Source organism: Trachurus trachurus (assembly GCF_905171665.1).
Source record: "Trachurus trachurus genome assembly, chromosome: 16".
NCBI lineage: Eukaryota > Metazoa > Chordata > Actinopteri > Carangiformes > Carangidae > Trachurus > Trachurus trachurus.
In genome coordinates, this window is record NC_139902.1 from 12582896 (window position 1) to 12597054 (window position 14159).

General features: G+C 42.2%; 1 protein-coding gene across 1 annotated transcript; it reads left to right on the forward strand.

Moving 5' to 3' along the window:
• Window positions 1-2287: 2287 nt before the first annotated feature.
• On the forward strand, window positions 2288-13572 carry setdb1b (SET domain bifurcated histone lysine methyltransferase 1b). Its single transcript, XM_083990508.1, has 25 exons — window positions 2288-2374; window positions 3616-3819; window positions 4213-4376; window positions 4485-4528; window positions 5273-5399; window positions 6008-6178; window positions 6330-6531; window positions 6696-6769; window positions 6890-7080; window positions 7213-7342; window positions 7464-7710; window positions 8185-8298; window positions 8449-8746; window positions 9257-9518; window positions 9711-9801; window positions 9897-10013; window positions 10196-10365; window positions 10467-10691; window positions 10805-10972; window positions 11437-11567; window positions 11797-11816; window positions 11907-12025; window positions 12119-12375; window positions 12466-12554; window positions 13292-13572. Exons 1-25 carry the CDS (start codon window positions 2358-2360, stop codon window positions 13407-13409), a joined length of 3750 nt encoding a protein of 1249 aa, XP_083846634.1. The 5' UTR covers window positions 2288-2357; the 3' UTR covers window positions 13410-13572.
• The last annotated feature ends 587 nt before the right edge of the window (window positions 13573-14159 follow it).

Below are 14159 nucleotides of genomic sequence, written 5' to 3' on the forward strand. Positions count from 1 at the left end.
GGTCAGGATCAGTTTCCAACCGCTCTCAAGTGGATTGCCACCAAGGCGTCATATCCTCTTTCTCTTCCTCAACCTTCTCTTTCCTTTTTACATCTCTTCCCTTATTTTCCTTGACGTATAGGTCATAAAATAACTTACACTTTGAGTGTGTGTGCAGGGGTATGTGTAGAGCTCTGCACATCACACAAAGCCTTAACAACTTGTCTATGGCTACATCTTGGTCATGTTGTCATGTGTCCAAACCTTGTAGTGTCCAGGGATCCAGTGACTCTTGTTAAGGTGTCATCTCCTGTAAAGGTCTCATGTCCTGAAGAGACCAGAGAGTTGCCTCGCTGTTCTAATCTCAGGAACGGCCTGATCGTTACCAAACCCCTTATTAACTATTCATGCAGGACACAGGTGCCAAATGGGGCTCCATGTGTCCACCAATCCATCCTGAAGTCAGTGGCCGAGGTGTCAAGGCTGGGAGACCATGTGGAAAGGATTGTGGAGTTCAGTTTGGGGTTCTCACATAGAAACTGCACAGTCAGCGATGGATTGTCTGTGAACATAAAGAGAGGAGCTGGATGAGTATGTATAGATGAATATCTAACAGTCACTTTATTTTGGTGTAATTACAAGAATTTCAGGAACCACATTGGTGGAAGTCAACAGATTGACTTCAAGACTGGGTCTTGTCTTTGGAGTTTGTGGATTTGTCAGCATGGACCCACCGATCCTCCCCATGTCCAGACTGGAAGTGGATGTGGACCTCGGGTTTGCCCTCTTCTTCTTCTTCGTCCTCTGCTTCTTCTTGTTGGTGACCATCGTCCGCTGTGCTCAGATGGTGCTGGACCCTTACAGGTCAATCTCTGTCACTACGTACCAGGAGGAGCAATCTGAGGAGTGATGGAGTCCAGGGATCTAGGCATCATTAGAGAAAGACGCACCATCCTCCAAAAGGAACGATGCCATCTACTCATACTGGAGAGATGACAAAAACCCATTTGCCACAATAACCCACTGAATATTTGTGGCTTTTCTTATGACTGGACCGAGAGGAGCTGTGTCTTTCATTTTCATATAGTTTGTTTCTGACATTTTGCACAAAAAAAGCCGTCAACCAAAGTATCCAGTAACTTCAAATGATGTAAGTACTGTAGGCTACATGATGCACAGTTTAAAATATGTGCCAACATTATGTTTTGTCTGTGCTTATAACAGGAGATCATGGTATATAATTATTCATTGTATTATATGATTATTTATAGGATTGTTACATTATTCATGCACATCCTAAATTGCAAATGCTCAAACATCAGCTTCCAATTATATCAGGAAAGATATTTGAGATGGATGTTTTTATTACTTTGAGATTTGTTTAAAGTTTAAATAAAAAGCCAATCTTTTGGCTGGAACGAGAGAAACTGAAAACTATGGGTGATTACAAAGAGCATGTGTGTGATCTGTCCATCAGCACAAATTGTTCATTGGAAGAAAAGCTGCTTGACACAGACAAGAGGCAAATGCCCTACCTTCCACACTAATAGTGCACAGATGTTTCCGAGTTCTCAGTGTTTGAACTATAATACAAAACAGATGTTCTGTTCTTTTGTTCCCCAAATTTTGTCACAGTGTTTTGAAGAATTTGCGGATACTTTCATGCAAGTTGCTTGTTATTGAGCAAATGAAACAAACCTGATACCACGTAGCATGTGTCAGTAATTCATCAGTGGTGGTGGCTCTTTTCTCAGAGGCAGAATCTGCAGAGTTGAGGTGCCAAAGTATAATGAGTTTATCTGCTCCCTGAATCATCTTCTAAGGCAGTGGTTCTCCAAGTGAAACAATATTTCTAATTAATTCTAATTAAAGGCTGCTTCAAACACACCATAAAGTCCTGAAAAGGTAATAACAATCAACTAAAGCCAATTGCTTTACTCCCATTTAACCATTAATTTGTTTTTGTCTAGCCTACTACATAGCCTACATTACTTTTATACTTATTACTTACTCACAAATTGTTCACTCATTTAGGGGATATTATATTATATTATATTATATTATATTATATTATATCATAGTTTTAATTAAAGTCCATAGCAGTATTAAAGAGCTTGGTTGTGTAAATATGTGCTATTAAACCATAAAAAGCAGCAGTATGGATGTGTTGGTTTTGGGCTCCACTGTCCCAAGTGCTGCAGGGTTTCTTTTTTATAAGCCTGGATGACCCGGGTGGGCGGAGCTTTAGCCTTTCATTGAAACAAACAGCCCAACATAACACCGCCCACTTCAGATACTCTGGGCTGCAAAGCATGTCTCCTCCATTGTAGCTAGCCGGTAGCATTAGCAGGCTAACCGTACATTTGCGAGCGGACAGGATGGAAACCAGTGAGGGGTGAGTGGTGGCTGCTGTTGATAAGTAAACGTTTACTTGTGCTGTTTCGTGTGTCTGTCAGAGAAACGCCAGAGGACACAACGTTTTGTTTTCCAGATGCATCAGTCTGTCAACGGTTGAGACGTTTTCGTATGCTAATGCTAGGCTAACCTGCTAGCCCGTTAACCCGTGTGTGTGTATCCTCGGTTTGTTTTTCATCTAACTCTCTGTGACTCGGTGAAGTGCCAGTGAAGTCGTGGAGGGATAAGTCAGCAGTCGTTCCGTTAGCCAATAAATGATCAAGGGATAAACGGAGTTTTGGCTCATAACTTGCCCTTTGTTGTGCTAACTAGTAGCAGGCTGCCTCCCAGTGCATGCTCTGCAGCTGCATTGCAATTCATTAGATCAGCTCATAGTTGAATTGTACTTATTAGATAATATCTATAATATTCAGCTCCTGTGTGAGAGAGGCTCGACATATTTCGGTCAGATATAAACAGAGCAAGCAGTGGTTTGTACACATGTGTGAGCCCTGAGTGTGCAGGGTCTCAACTCGCAGACCAGCCTCACACAGAAAACACTGAAAACCTGCAGTGCTGCGTCCCGTTAACTCATGAGGTGTTGTTAATGTTTGGAGATGATTATAGGACAGATTTTAGTAAGCATTTGTATGGCTTTTGAATAAGAGATCAGTCTTATTGTATGTAAGCCTCACCATAAATCAGCATTGATCACTGAGCAGTTTAAATCATTTTCATATTCATAACATTTTTGGTTTACAGATCAATCAGACTCAGTAACTAAATACAGCAGTGGTGCAGTGGATCCTACCCTCATGAGGTTTAAAATGTTTTGTTTTTATGAAACCATCTGAATAGTGTTGATTCAACTCATTATCATTTAGTATATTTTGCATTGCATTGCGTTATAAGGTGTGTTTTTGTTGTTCATACAACCGTCATTGATATAAAAGGCTGCAGCACTTTATCACAATATGGCAAATATATGTAGAATTCATCGAGAGCCATATAGTATAGCGATAGTCATCTGTAAATCAGTTTGACAACAAGAAAAGAGGAGGAAAACAAGCAAATATGCGTATTTAAAGGCAAATGTGTGATACTTTTACTAAATATATACCCTAAATGTTTGCTTTTCCAAATGATCTGACTATGTTTTGTTTCAACATCCTTTTTTATCAAGATGTATGAGTAGATATTTCAAATAATGTGTTCATGCCCTGTCTCTGTCTGTTTCCTCAGGATGGAGGTGGAGGGCTGGGACCCCAGTCTGGAGGAAGAACTGGGTGTTTCTCTGGATGACCTGAGAAAGCTGATTGAGGAAGCTGTGGAGCAGAGTGAGATTGTGCAGAAGAAAAAGGCTCAGCTGACAGAGCTCAAAGACTGGGTGGAACAGAAAGAGAAGGATGAGGAGATGACAGAGAAGCTTCTCAATGATGCCAACCAGTGAGTAGGACTCCTCCTGTTTGTTATTGAAGTGAGCTATGTTTGTGGTCCCTAAACTGTGTTTTTATATACAGTACATATTGTCTATAAGTTGCATACTCATGTGTTGGAGAGACATAGATCCATATTTTTTACTAATGATACCAATTTTTAAGACCTCAGTTTAGAGGAGTTTCCCCAAATTTGAAATTGACACCAGATTGCATAAAACTGATCATGGTCATCATCATCATCATCATTCCTCTGGAAGGTAACATCTGACCAGAAATGTCTGTGTTAGAAAAGAAACCCTCAATTACAGGGTGTCATTGTAGATCCACTGAGTTGATGGATCCCCAGCTGGACAGTTGTTTGTTACAGAGATGGCATTTTTTCTGCCCCACTCCTGTCCAGGTCCATATTGGAGTGTGAGAAGCTGGTAAAGGCCACGTACCAGAGGAATGGTCTTGTTTACCGGGAGAGCAGCTCAGAGGATGAAAGCGGCGGGGGAGTGTTGTCGTCTGAGGTTATTGAAATAGATGATGACGACGACGATGATGTTATAGCTGTTGGTTGTTGTAAGTCTTTTTCTTTTTTAAATATTAGAACATTTATCATTTGCTGCTCTTAAAAAGGGCTGGAGGAAATTAGGTCATTAATTTCTCTTGATCTTCACAATGTTTCAGTGGTTCCTCCAAAGAGGTCCGTCGCTACAGGCAAAGATCCAGTGGTGAGAACAAGCTGCTTTAATACACTGATCTGTTTTTCCTCTTTAATCTTAAATGATTATGTGGGGGTTATGTTGTTTTTTTTTTTTGCATTAAATGATATTAAAAAAAACAAATATATTTTTAGATGAATGAATTATATACAAACCGTTTCCCAAAACTTGACTTGTGACATGAATTTCCTTCCATGAAATTTTTTTCCATTAGTACGCCTGTGAATATTCTCATTCCATCTCATTTCCATTAGTACATTACTCCCTGATATTTACCTTTGAACAAAAGGGAAGTTTTCAGAAGGCGACAATAGATCAATTAAGATAATATTCTCAATAAACCTGGTGAAATATACATTATACACAAAAGTGTATTTACTTTTATGCAAAAAATCAAAGAACTGTGAAAAAAAAGTTAAATAAAGGGACCTACAAGAAAACAGTTCAGGCGTATTGCATTATTAGAAGCATGGAGGAAGCATTTTGTGTATACCCCAAAGAAATTTAAATCAAACGCAACTGGACTTGGTTATTTGTCTAAGAAGACATTTCACCTCTCATCCAAGAGGCTCCATCAGTCCATGTACGCATCTGACCAGGCTGGGACTTTTTTTAAATTTCTTTGGGGATAACGATGACCTGGACAAATGAGAATATTCACAGGCCCATTTTGTGTATAATTTGGTTTTTGGCATCACAAGAGTGAAACTGTGTGCAGGTGATGATCTATTTCCTGTTTACTTACTTTGCCAGTTAAAAGAGACTTCTGTAGCCATACAGAAAACCTCTCAGCAGGTGCAGAAGTTGGTCCAAATGGTCAACAAAACTTCATTAGGTACATCGTCGCTCCGATCGGCAGGACATCCCCAAACCCAGTCAGGTGAGCACACACGCCTTAAATGAGATGCATCATATCTTGGAGTACCTGAGAGTATAAACCAATCAGGGATAACATTATGACCACTGGCAGGTAAAGTAAATAACAGTGAATAACTCTTCATCATGGTACAGGTTAGTGGGTGGGATATATTTGACAGTAAGGGAACATTTTGTCCTCAAAGTTGATGTGTTAGAAGCAGGAAAAATGGGCAAGCGTAAGGATTTGAGCCAGTTTGACAAGGACGACTGGGTCAGAGCATCTGAAAACTGCAGATCCTGTGGGGTGTTCCCGGTCTGCAGTGGTCAGGATCTGTCAAAGTGGTCCAAGGAAGGAACAGCGGTTAACTGGTGACAGGGTCATGGGCGACCAAGGCTCATTGATACAGCGAAGGCTGGACTGTGTGGTCCAATCCAACAGACGAGCTACTGTTGCTCAAACTGCTGAAGAAGTTCATGCTGATTCTGATAGAAAGGTGTCAGAATACACAGTGAATCACAGTTTTTTTTGCGTATATGGCAGCAAAAGTGGGACATTTCACAATAGTGGGCAGGTGGTCATAATGTCATCATTATGTTTAATACTAAACTTGTGTGTGGTCTTTCCTCCAGGTATTCAGGGGTCTGTTCCAGCTGTGTTTATATCACAGGCTCCATCTCAGTCCATGGTTCAGCCAAACCCGAATTTGGCAGAGGATGAGCTCGAGGTTGGGATGAGCATTCTGGGAAAGAAACGCACCAAGACGTGGCACAGAGGCGCCCTCGTCGCTATCAACCCTGTTGGTGCGTTACAAGAACATTGAGTTTTTGTCTTAGGTTCCTTTAAGACAACTTGAGACACAGCTTGACTGTTTTTATGATTTTAGATATTTTATGCAGGAACTTTCCTGTTCTGCTCCGTCATTGAAACTATTTATCCTCTGTCCATGTGCAGGAAACGGTATATTCAAGTATAAAGTGAAGTTTGATAAAGGAAAGAGTCTGCTGTCTGGAAATCATGTGGCTTTTGACTATAACCCCACTCTGGAGAGTCTGTATGTCGGAGCCCGTGTAGTGGCCAAATACAAAGATGGAAACCTGGTGTGGCTCTACGCTGGAATAGTAGCTGAGATGCCCAACAACAAGAACCGCATGAGGTGGGTGGACTAAGCTAAAGAATGAAGACCTCCATTAAATTTTGTTATCAAAAAATGTCTTTACACTTTAAAAGATGCCAATGAACAGAGAAAGTAATGAAAGTACCACTACCACAAACTGATAGGCCAGGCTCTAGTTAATATCTCTGTTGTATGTGTTTCAGGTTTCTGATATTCTTTGATGATGGCTATGCTTCATACGTGACGCTACCTGAGCTTTATCCTGTTTGCCGACCATGTGAGTGCTCTGTTCTTCATCGTCTCCTCCCTGTGATCCACAAAATGTAGCTGATAATACATGAAAGAAACTTTCCGCAAACAGGTCAATGACAGAATGAGGTCATTCTTGTTTTCACAGTAAAGCGTACTTGGGAAGACATAGAAGACGGGTCGTGTCGGGACTTCATCGAGGAGTACATCACTGCCTATCCCAGCAGGCCTATGGTGCTCTTGAAGGTCGGCCAAATAATCAAGACAGAGTGGGAGGGAACCTGGTGGAAGAGCAAAGTGGAGGAGGTGGATGGCAGCTTGGTCAAGATCCTCTTCTTGGTACGTCTGCGTCAGGATTTAGACAGCTGTAACAAACAATTAATTTACATGAATTTGTAAATAATGGTACTGGATAATTGTTGACGTACAGTTACAGCAGTTGACAGACAATTACTTGTGTCGTTTGAGCAGGATGATAAGAGGAGTGAGTGGATCTACAGAGGCTCAACCAGGCTGGAGCCAATGTTCAACCTGAAGATGACCACAGCCAACACTCAGGAGAAGAAGCTGGCTGGCCAGCAGAGGTCACGACCTAATATGGGTAACATACGCACTGTCCTAATGTAATATTCATTTTTAACATTTGCACTGTTAATTTGTGTCGAAAAAGATTTGCTGTGAAAAATACACCTCCCAGAGATCCTCCCACTCTTCATTTCCAGGGGCGCTGAGGAGTAAAGGCCCTGTGGTGCAGTACACCAGTGACGGACATCTTGGAACTTCTCCTGTGAAATCGCCACAGGCCTCACCGAGTCAGCCTTCACCGACACCACCACAACATCAACAGCGACCTCAGCCCCCACTGCCCCCACCGCCCCCTCCGCCCCCACAGCCCACACAGCCCCCACAGCCCCAACCAACACAACACACCCCGCAGACTGCACCTCCTGCACAGCCTCCCCGTGTTGAGTGAGTGACGCTTACTGAATCTGACATCACTGTTGCCACTTTGTTTGGTGTAAACGTGATTTTATAGAACATCTCAACTGTGACCATGACAAACACCAAAAAGAAGATCACCTTGCACCTTGATACTGTACTTCTAAAAACACAGTTTTGACATATCACCTTTTTAAAGTCGTTATGAACTTGTTAGCAACATTTTCATTCATTTCAAGTCATGTTTCTGTAAAACTTGAGTATCACCACATCCTGGTTGAAATTGAAACCATGAAATTAAAAACCATGAGCTTATCCGAAGAGGGCCCGCAGAACCGTGGTCAAGTGATGAGACTCTGAGGGCTTAAGCCAACAACTTTCTTATTACACATTAATTTTATGCTCTCTTAATGAAAAGATATTGATCAGTGCCGCCGTGGTGATGTGAGATAATGTAAATGAATAAGTCTGATATTGACTGTTTCTCTCCTCGTTATCTTCAAGCAACAAACATCAGATGGCGAAGAAGAGTACTTCTCCATTTGTCCCTGGTGTGGGAGGGACACATGCCTCTAAGGTCATGCAGTCTCTTTCCTCCACTCCCATCAACCCGCCTGGGTGAGTTCACCTCATTGGTTGACTTGATAACTAGCTGCTTACAATACGCAAAAAAGAAGAGCACTGTAGAGTGTGATCTAACTACAGACATTAACTGTTTTTTCTTATTGTATCTCCTTCTCTCTGTATCTCCTGTTTGTCAATTTATAGTATCGGTAGACTGTTGAATGCCTCAGTTGCTCCTACACCAACTTTCGCACAATCGTACCAAAGACAGCTGGCTCCTACTTCCCCTTCCATGACCTACCCAATGGCCACCATCCCACATCAGCCCTCCTACCGTGCCCCAACAGACCGCATCTTCTACTTGTCTCACACCTGTCAGCCTGCCTGTCTGAATCGTGTCCGACCTGCGAGAGCAGACCAGCACAGAGGCAAAAACCCCCTCCTCACACCGTTACTGTACGACTTCAGACGCATGACAGGACGACGCAAAGTCAACCGCAAGGTAAATGTAAAACAGCAACACAATAAGAGACAGTATAACAGATTGTAAAAACTTATGGCTTGATTTGGTTTATACCATTCTGGCTTAAAGGGATAGTTCAACATTTTGGCAAATTGGCCCATTGCCATAATGCCTATAGTCTTACAAGTAGGTTCGTTACCTTTAATTGTCGGTGCAAGCTGTTTTTAGAACGGCGGAGCAACGCCGCAGGCTAATGGGATTTCTTGGTTACCCTCATCAAACTCATCAAATAATACACAATCCAACAACTCCAAAACGCTCTTGTGGACAAGTTTTGACCAAGACATTCACCACGCTATGAGATAATAATAGAACATTACGAGATGGTGTTGTTTTCGAGGTAAAGTCATGCAAAACAGCTGATGCGCATTCCCGTCGGGGGAATAGGGATTATGGCAATGAGCCAATTTGCCAAAATGTTGAACTATCCCTTTAAAAACCTGAAAACTAACTTGTACAAATCATGTTTTTGATCTTTCCACATCCCAGATGTCCTTCCATGTGATTTACAAGGCTCCTTGTGGCCTCTGTCTGCGTAACATGGCAGAGATCCAGCAGTACCTCTTCCAGACCCGCTGTGACTTTATATTCTTAGAGATGTTCTGTCTAGACCCGTATGTACTGGTGGACCGGCCCTTCCAGCCACAGAGGCCGTTCTATTACATTCCAGACATCACCCGTGGAAAGGAGGACATCCCACTGTCCTGCGTCAACGAGATCGACTCCACGCCGCCTCCTAAAGTAGAATACAGTAAGGACACACTTTGGTTATTATGAAGGGGACTACATGATCCAACTTTCTGTATGGTGAATAATTAATAAAAAGAATGTAAACAAATCACAAATAATGACCTCCCCGTGTAGCTGCCAACTTCCTTGTCCTCTTTTCAAAAATCCCAGTGGATTAAATGTCCCTAAAAGAGTCTTTATTGTGCTCTTCAAGGTAAAGAGCGTATTCCTGAAGATGGAGTATTCATTAACACCAGTGCAGACTTCCTGGTCGGGTGTGATTGCACCGACGGCTGTAGAGACAAGTGAGTGCAGCTGCTCATCCACACCTCGGCATTTTTTTTTTCCATCTTTCTTTCACCGATCATTCTCAACTTGTGTCTCTGCATCGTAATTACAGGTCCAAGTGTTCGTGCCACCAGCTGACCCTCCAGGCTACAGGTTGTACGCCGGGGGCGCAGATCAACCCAAATGCCGGATTTTTGCACAAACGATTAGAGGAGTGCCTTCCCACAGGGTTAGACATTCAGTGCACACATAGTGAACCAAACCACATCCCACTTGTGGTGCACTCTACAGAAAGACTAACTCACTCTCTCACCCCTCATAACCTCCCCTCATAACCTCATAAGAAGATAATTACTGTTGAATTTTTTGGTTATCTTGTCTCAGAGGCCATTATCTCCTCTTCTCTCTCAGGATCTACGAGTGCAATAAGCGATGCAAATGTTGTTCTCAGATGTGCACCAACCGGCTGGTTCAGCACGGCCTGCAGGTGCGTCTTCAACTCTTCAAGACCCAGAACAAAGGCTGGGGCATCCGATGTCTGGACGACGTGGCGAAGGGCTCGTTTGTCTGCATCTATGCTGGTGAGGAAAGCCGACAGACGTAGAGGAACGGTGCACAACAGACAACCTGATTACAAAGTGACTCATTCCTCCCCCCCCCCCCTTTTCCTCCACTTTACCAGGTAAAATCTTGACGGACGACTTTGCTGATAAAGAGGGTCTTGAAATGGGCGACGAGTATTTTGCTAATCTGGATCATATAGAGAGTGTGGAAAACTTCAAGGAAGGCTATGAGAGCGAGGCTCACTGTTCAGACAGTGAGGGAAGTGGTGTGGACATTTCCAGGATAAAAATCCAACCATCTGCTTTAATTTCATCGAACCCTGTGGGACGACAATCCAAGAAGAGTGAGTCCAAATCCAAAGGATAGATGTCTTTAGTGGACCTGGGCAGATTCTCGGCAGTATTCGTTTATCTTCACTGTTCTCCATCTGATTTTTAATGTGTTTTTCTGTCACAGCCCAAAGCTCAAGCTCATCAGACGAAAGCAACGAAGACGACAAAGATTCCAAGAGTGAAGATGAAAGCGACAGTTCAGATGACACATTTGTAAAAGACAATTACTACAGCTCCAGCTCTGTGTGGAGGAGTTACACCACACGTGGACAGGTCAAGGGCAACAAGGAAGGTGAGCGGGTTGTGTCTTTAAACTTGGAGAGGGACACTGTTGGTGTTCATAAGGGAGTCTTAAAAGCAAACCTCACTTGTCTATAACAGGAAATATGAGGTGAAAGTATTTAACCTCTAACCATGATCCGACTGAATAACCAGTATCGAGGGTGTGTTGCTTCACCTCAAGTTCATCCGTGCAAGACAAATGAGCAAATATAGAATGTTTAAAAACGTGGAGCTCCGACCTTTTCTGTGATTTTGGACAAATGACCATCCAAGGGGTTGATCTGTCATTTTTTGGACAGGTATTTTTTTTAGCATGGAATACCTTGTGTATTTATGGGGAATTGTTTAAGCTTTTCTTTCTCAGTTTCCTTTAAACAGCGACGTTGTTTCTATTTCAGTTGTTCTCTATCCAAATGTGGATGTGGAATAGATCTGTTCTGTCTTATCACTGTCACCTCTCTCCTTCTGCCTCAGAGAGTCAAGACAGTAAAGACGGCCTGAGTGCGTCAGCAAGGGGAACAGATGACGAGAAACCACCATCAATGCCAGAGGAGACGGGGAAAAGCAAAGTGGCTTCCTGGCTAACAAGCCATGGACTGAAGAAGGTAGAGAGATAAAGGAAGAAGAATGTGTCACGGAGCTGAGCTCCGAGTTCACAGCCTGTTAAAAATAACTGAGGTGTTTCATGCAGAAGTCAAAATAATAACCCTCTCAATTCCCTCATTTAGGTCTTAGATCTTTTCTTAGCAGTAAAATATGTTTTTTTTATGTAAGGAGGTTTTGTGGTATGATTATCTTTAAATAATGCTAACCTTTTTCTGTTTTCCATCACAGGAATCCGGAGATAGCAAGAGGTGCGTATTTCAGTTTCCAATATATCTCCATCTGAGTGATCTGTAATATCAGCTGTGGTTCACTGCAAGATTATTGTGCGTTTCCTGCAGTCACGTGAAGTCAGAAACGGGGAAGAAACAGGATGTGATGACTCTCTCTGACAGCGATGATGTTCAGACTATCAGCTCTGGATCTGACGACAACAAGGAGAGAGAAAAAGTTGTCCCAGGTAAATAAAAAAACATGGACAAATAAGACTATGAGGACCACATTGGTTTGCCTGTTCTCACCTTTTTGTCATGTTGCTGCTGTTCTGGTTCAGGTGTGACGAAGAAGCAGGTAGCGGTTAAATCTACACGTGGCATTGCCCTGAAGTCCGGCCACGGTATGATGGTCAAAACAGGTGCCGCTGGAGGCGGGGGAGGGCCGGGTGGCCAGGGAGGGAAATCAGGGCAGCAGGGACAGACTGGAGGAGGGGCAGACAACGCTCCCAAAAACACTCGCCAGTTCTTTGATGGTGAAGAGTCGTGCTACATCATTGATGCCAAGTTGGAAGGAAACCTCGGGCGTTACCTGAATGTAAGGACCTGTTGCTGTATAATCGTTCGATGCCATTTAAATGACCAACCCATGTGTTATCTCACACTTTGTCTCTTCTCTGTCCTACAGCACAGCTGTAGTCCTAACCTGTTTGTCCAGAATGTGTTTGTGGACACACACGATCTACGATTCCCCTGGGTGGCGTTCTTTGCCAGCAAGTGAGTTTTGACTCTAATTTTACATTTTTGTCATTTTATGAGTGTTTGTTAATCTTAGCAGCCTCAGGAGACCTCATCAAAGAAAAATAATGCTGCAGCCTTCATTCGCCTGCTTCTTGTTTATCTTTTATTTTATATGTTTTGGACAAAATTATCTTAAATAAAAAGAATATAGTCTAGGATTGACGGGACATGAGGGTAGAGGGATAAAAGTTGAGTCCCACTGTCTATACATTGGCTTTTTTCTGATGCTGTTGTCTGAACATGACCTTAGGGGGGCACTACTGTGTCTTGTATAAGTAAGTCCCCATCAGCTGAGTAGTAATGTAAATGGACTGGATTTACACTGTGCTTTTATCAGAAGCATCTCACTGAGCCATTGTCATGCACTAGTGGCACCAAACAACTATGCAATTCAGTGGCCTAATCAACTACTGGGCTTAGTGTGGACAGGAGGGGATTGGGCTACTCTCATATGCTGAGGCACACTTCCTATTTATCTTCAGACAAAGTCATTTTGTGGTTCACAAAATATCTAATAAACACAGATACAGGATTTCCACCCACACTAGTTTATTTATGGCTCATGCAACAACTTTTTTCTGCAGTAGTAGATACAGTTATCCGTCTCATTAAGTGTATCTTAATGCGCTAATCAATGCACTCTGCTGACTCACTGTTTATGTAGTATTAAGCTCTTGTCCTGCACTGACCTGTCTGCTTGCATCCTTGTGTAGACGGATCCGTGCAGGCACAGAGTTGACCTGGGACTACAACTACGAGGTGGGCAGTGTGGAGGGCAAAGTCCTGCTTTGCTGCTGTGGATCCACCGAGTGCAGAGGAAGGCTACTGTGACCTAGAGCCAACATCAAGTTCACCACTTCTGCTGCATCTGTAGGAAACTTAGACGAACCCCTTCAACACTGTAACTTTGCGTTTCTTTTTTTTTTTCTTTTTTCTTTTTTGATTTTATTACAACTATTTTCCCCTTTGTTTTATATAAATGTGTGTCCACATTTTATTCATAACATGTTTGTTTACCCCAGAATAAAATGTAATTTTGTTCACTGAACCAACGCTCCTGCTCTTTTGTGAAACAATATAGGCCATAAAATGATAATAGCTACATTTTATGGTGGACCAGATTGATTGTTATGGAAAAGACGAAAGCTCAGAAGAAAAATTCAGTGACGGACATAGATGGCAGATGGTTCAAAATTCCATTATTAACTAATTAAACCACATCATCAATAATGTATATGAAGGCCATTATTTTGTATTGAAATATACATATACATTTTCAATGCAAAGGAATGAATGTGTTATAGTGCAATTTAATCATTCTGAAAAACTGTCCAGTAAAACCATGAAGAAGGAGGCTTTGTTGTCATGTGCAAAACGAAATACCGTTTTCTCTTCACTCCCCCATAAAACACATAATAAACATGTAGACATTTAACATTAAAAATTATACAACAGGTCAGAGATGTTTGGTGATATTTAGAAATAAAGTTTAATGAACATTAATTTATTATTATTAATTGATGTGCAGCCATCACCGTGTATCAATGTGATAAGTTACCGGTATTGCTGAAAAAAATATTT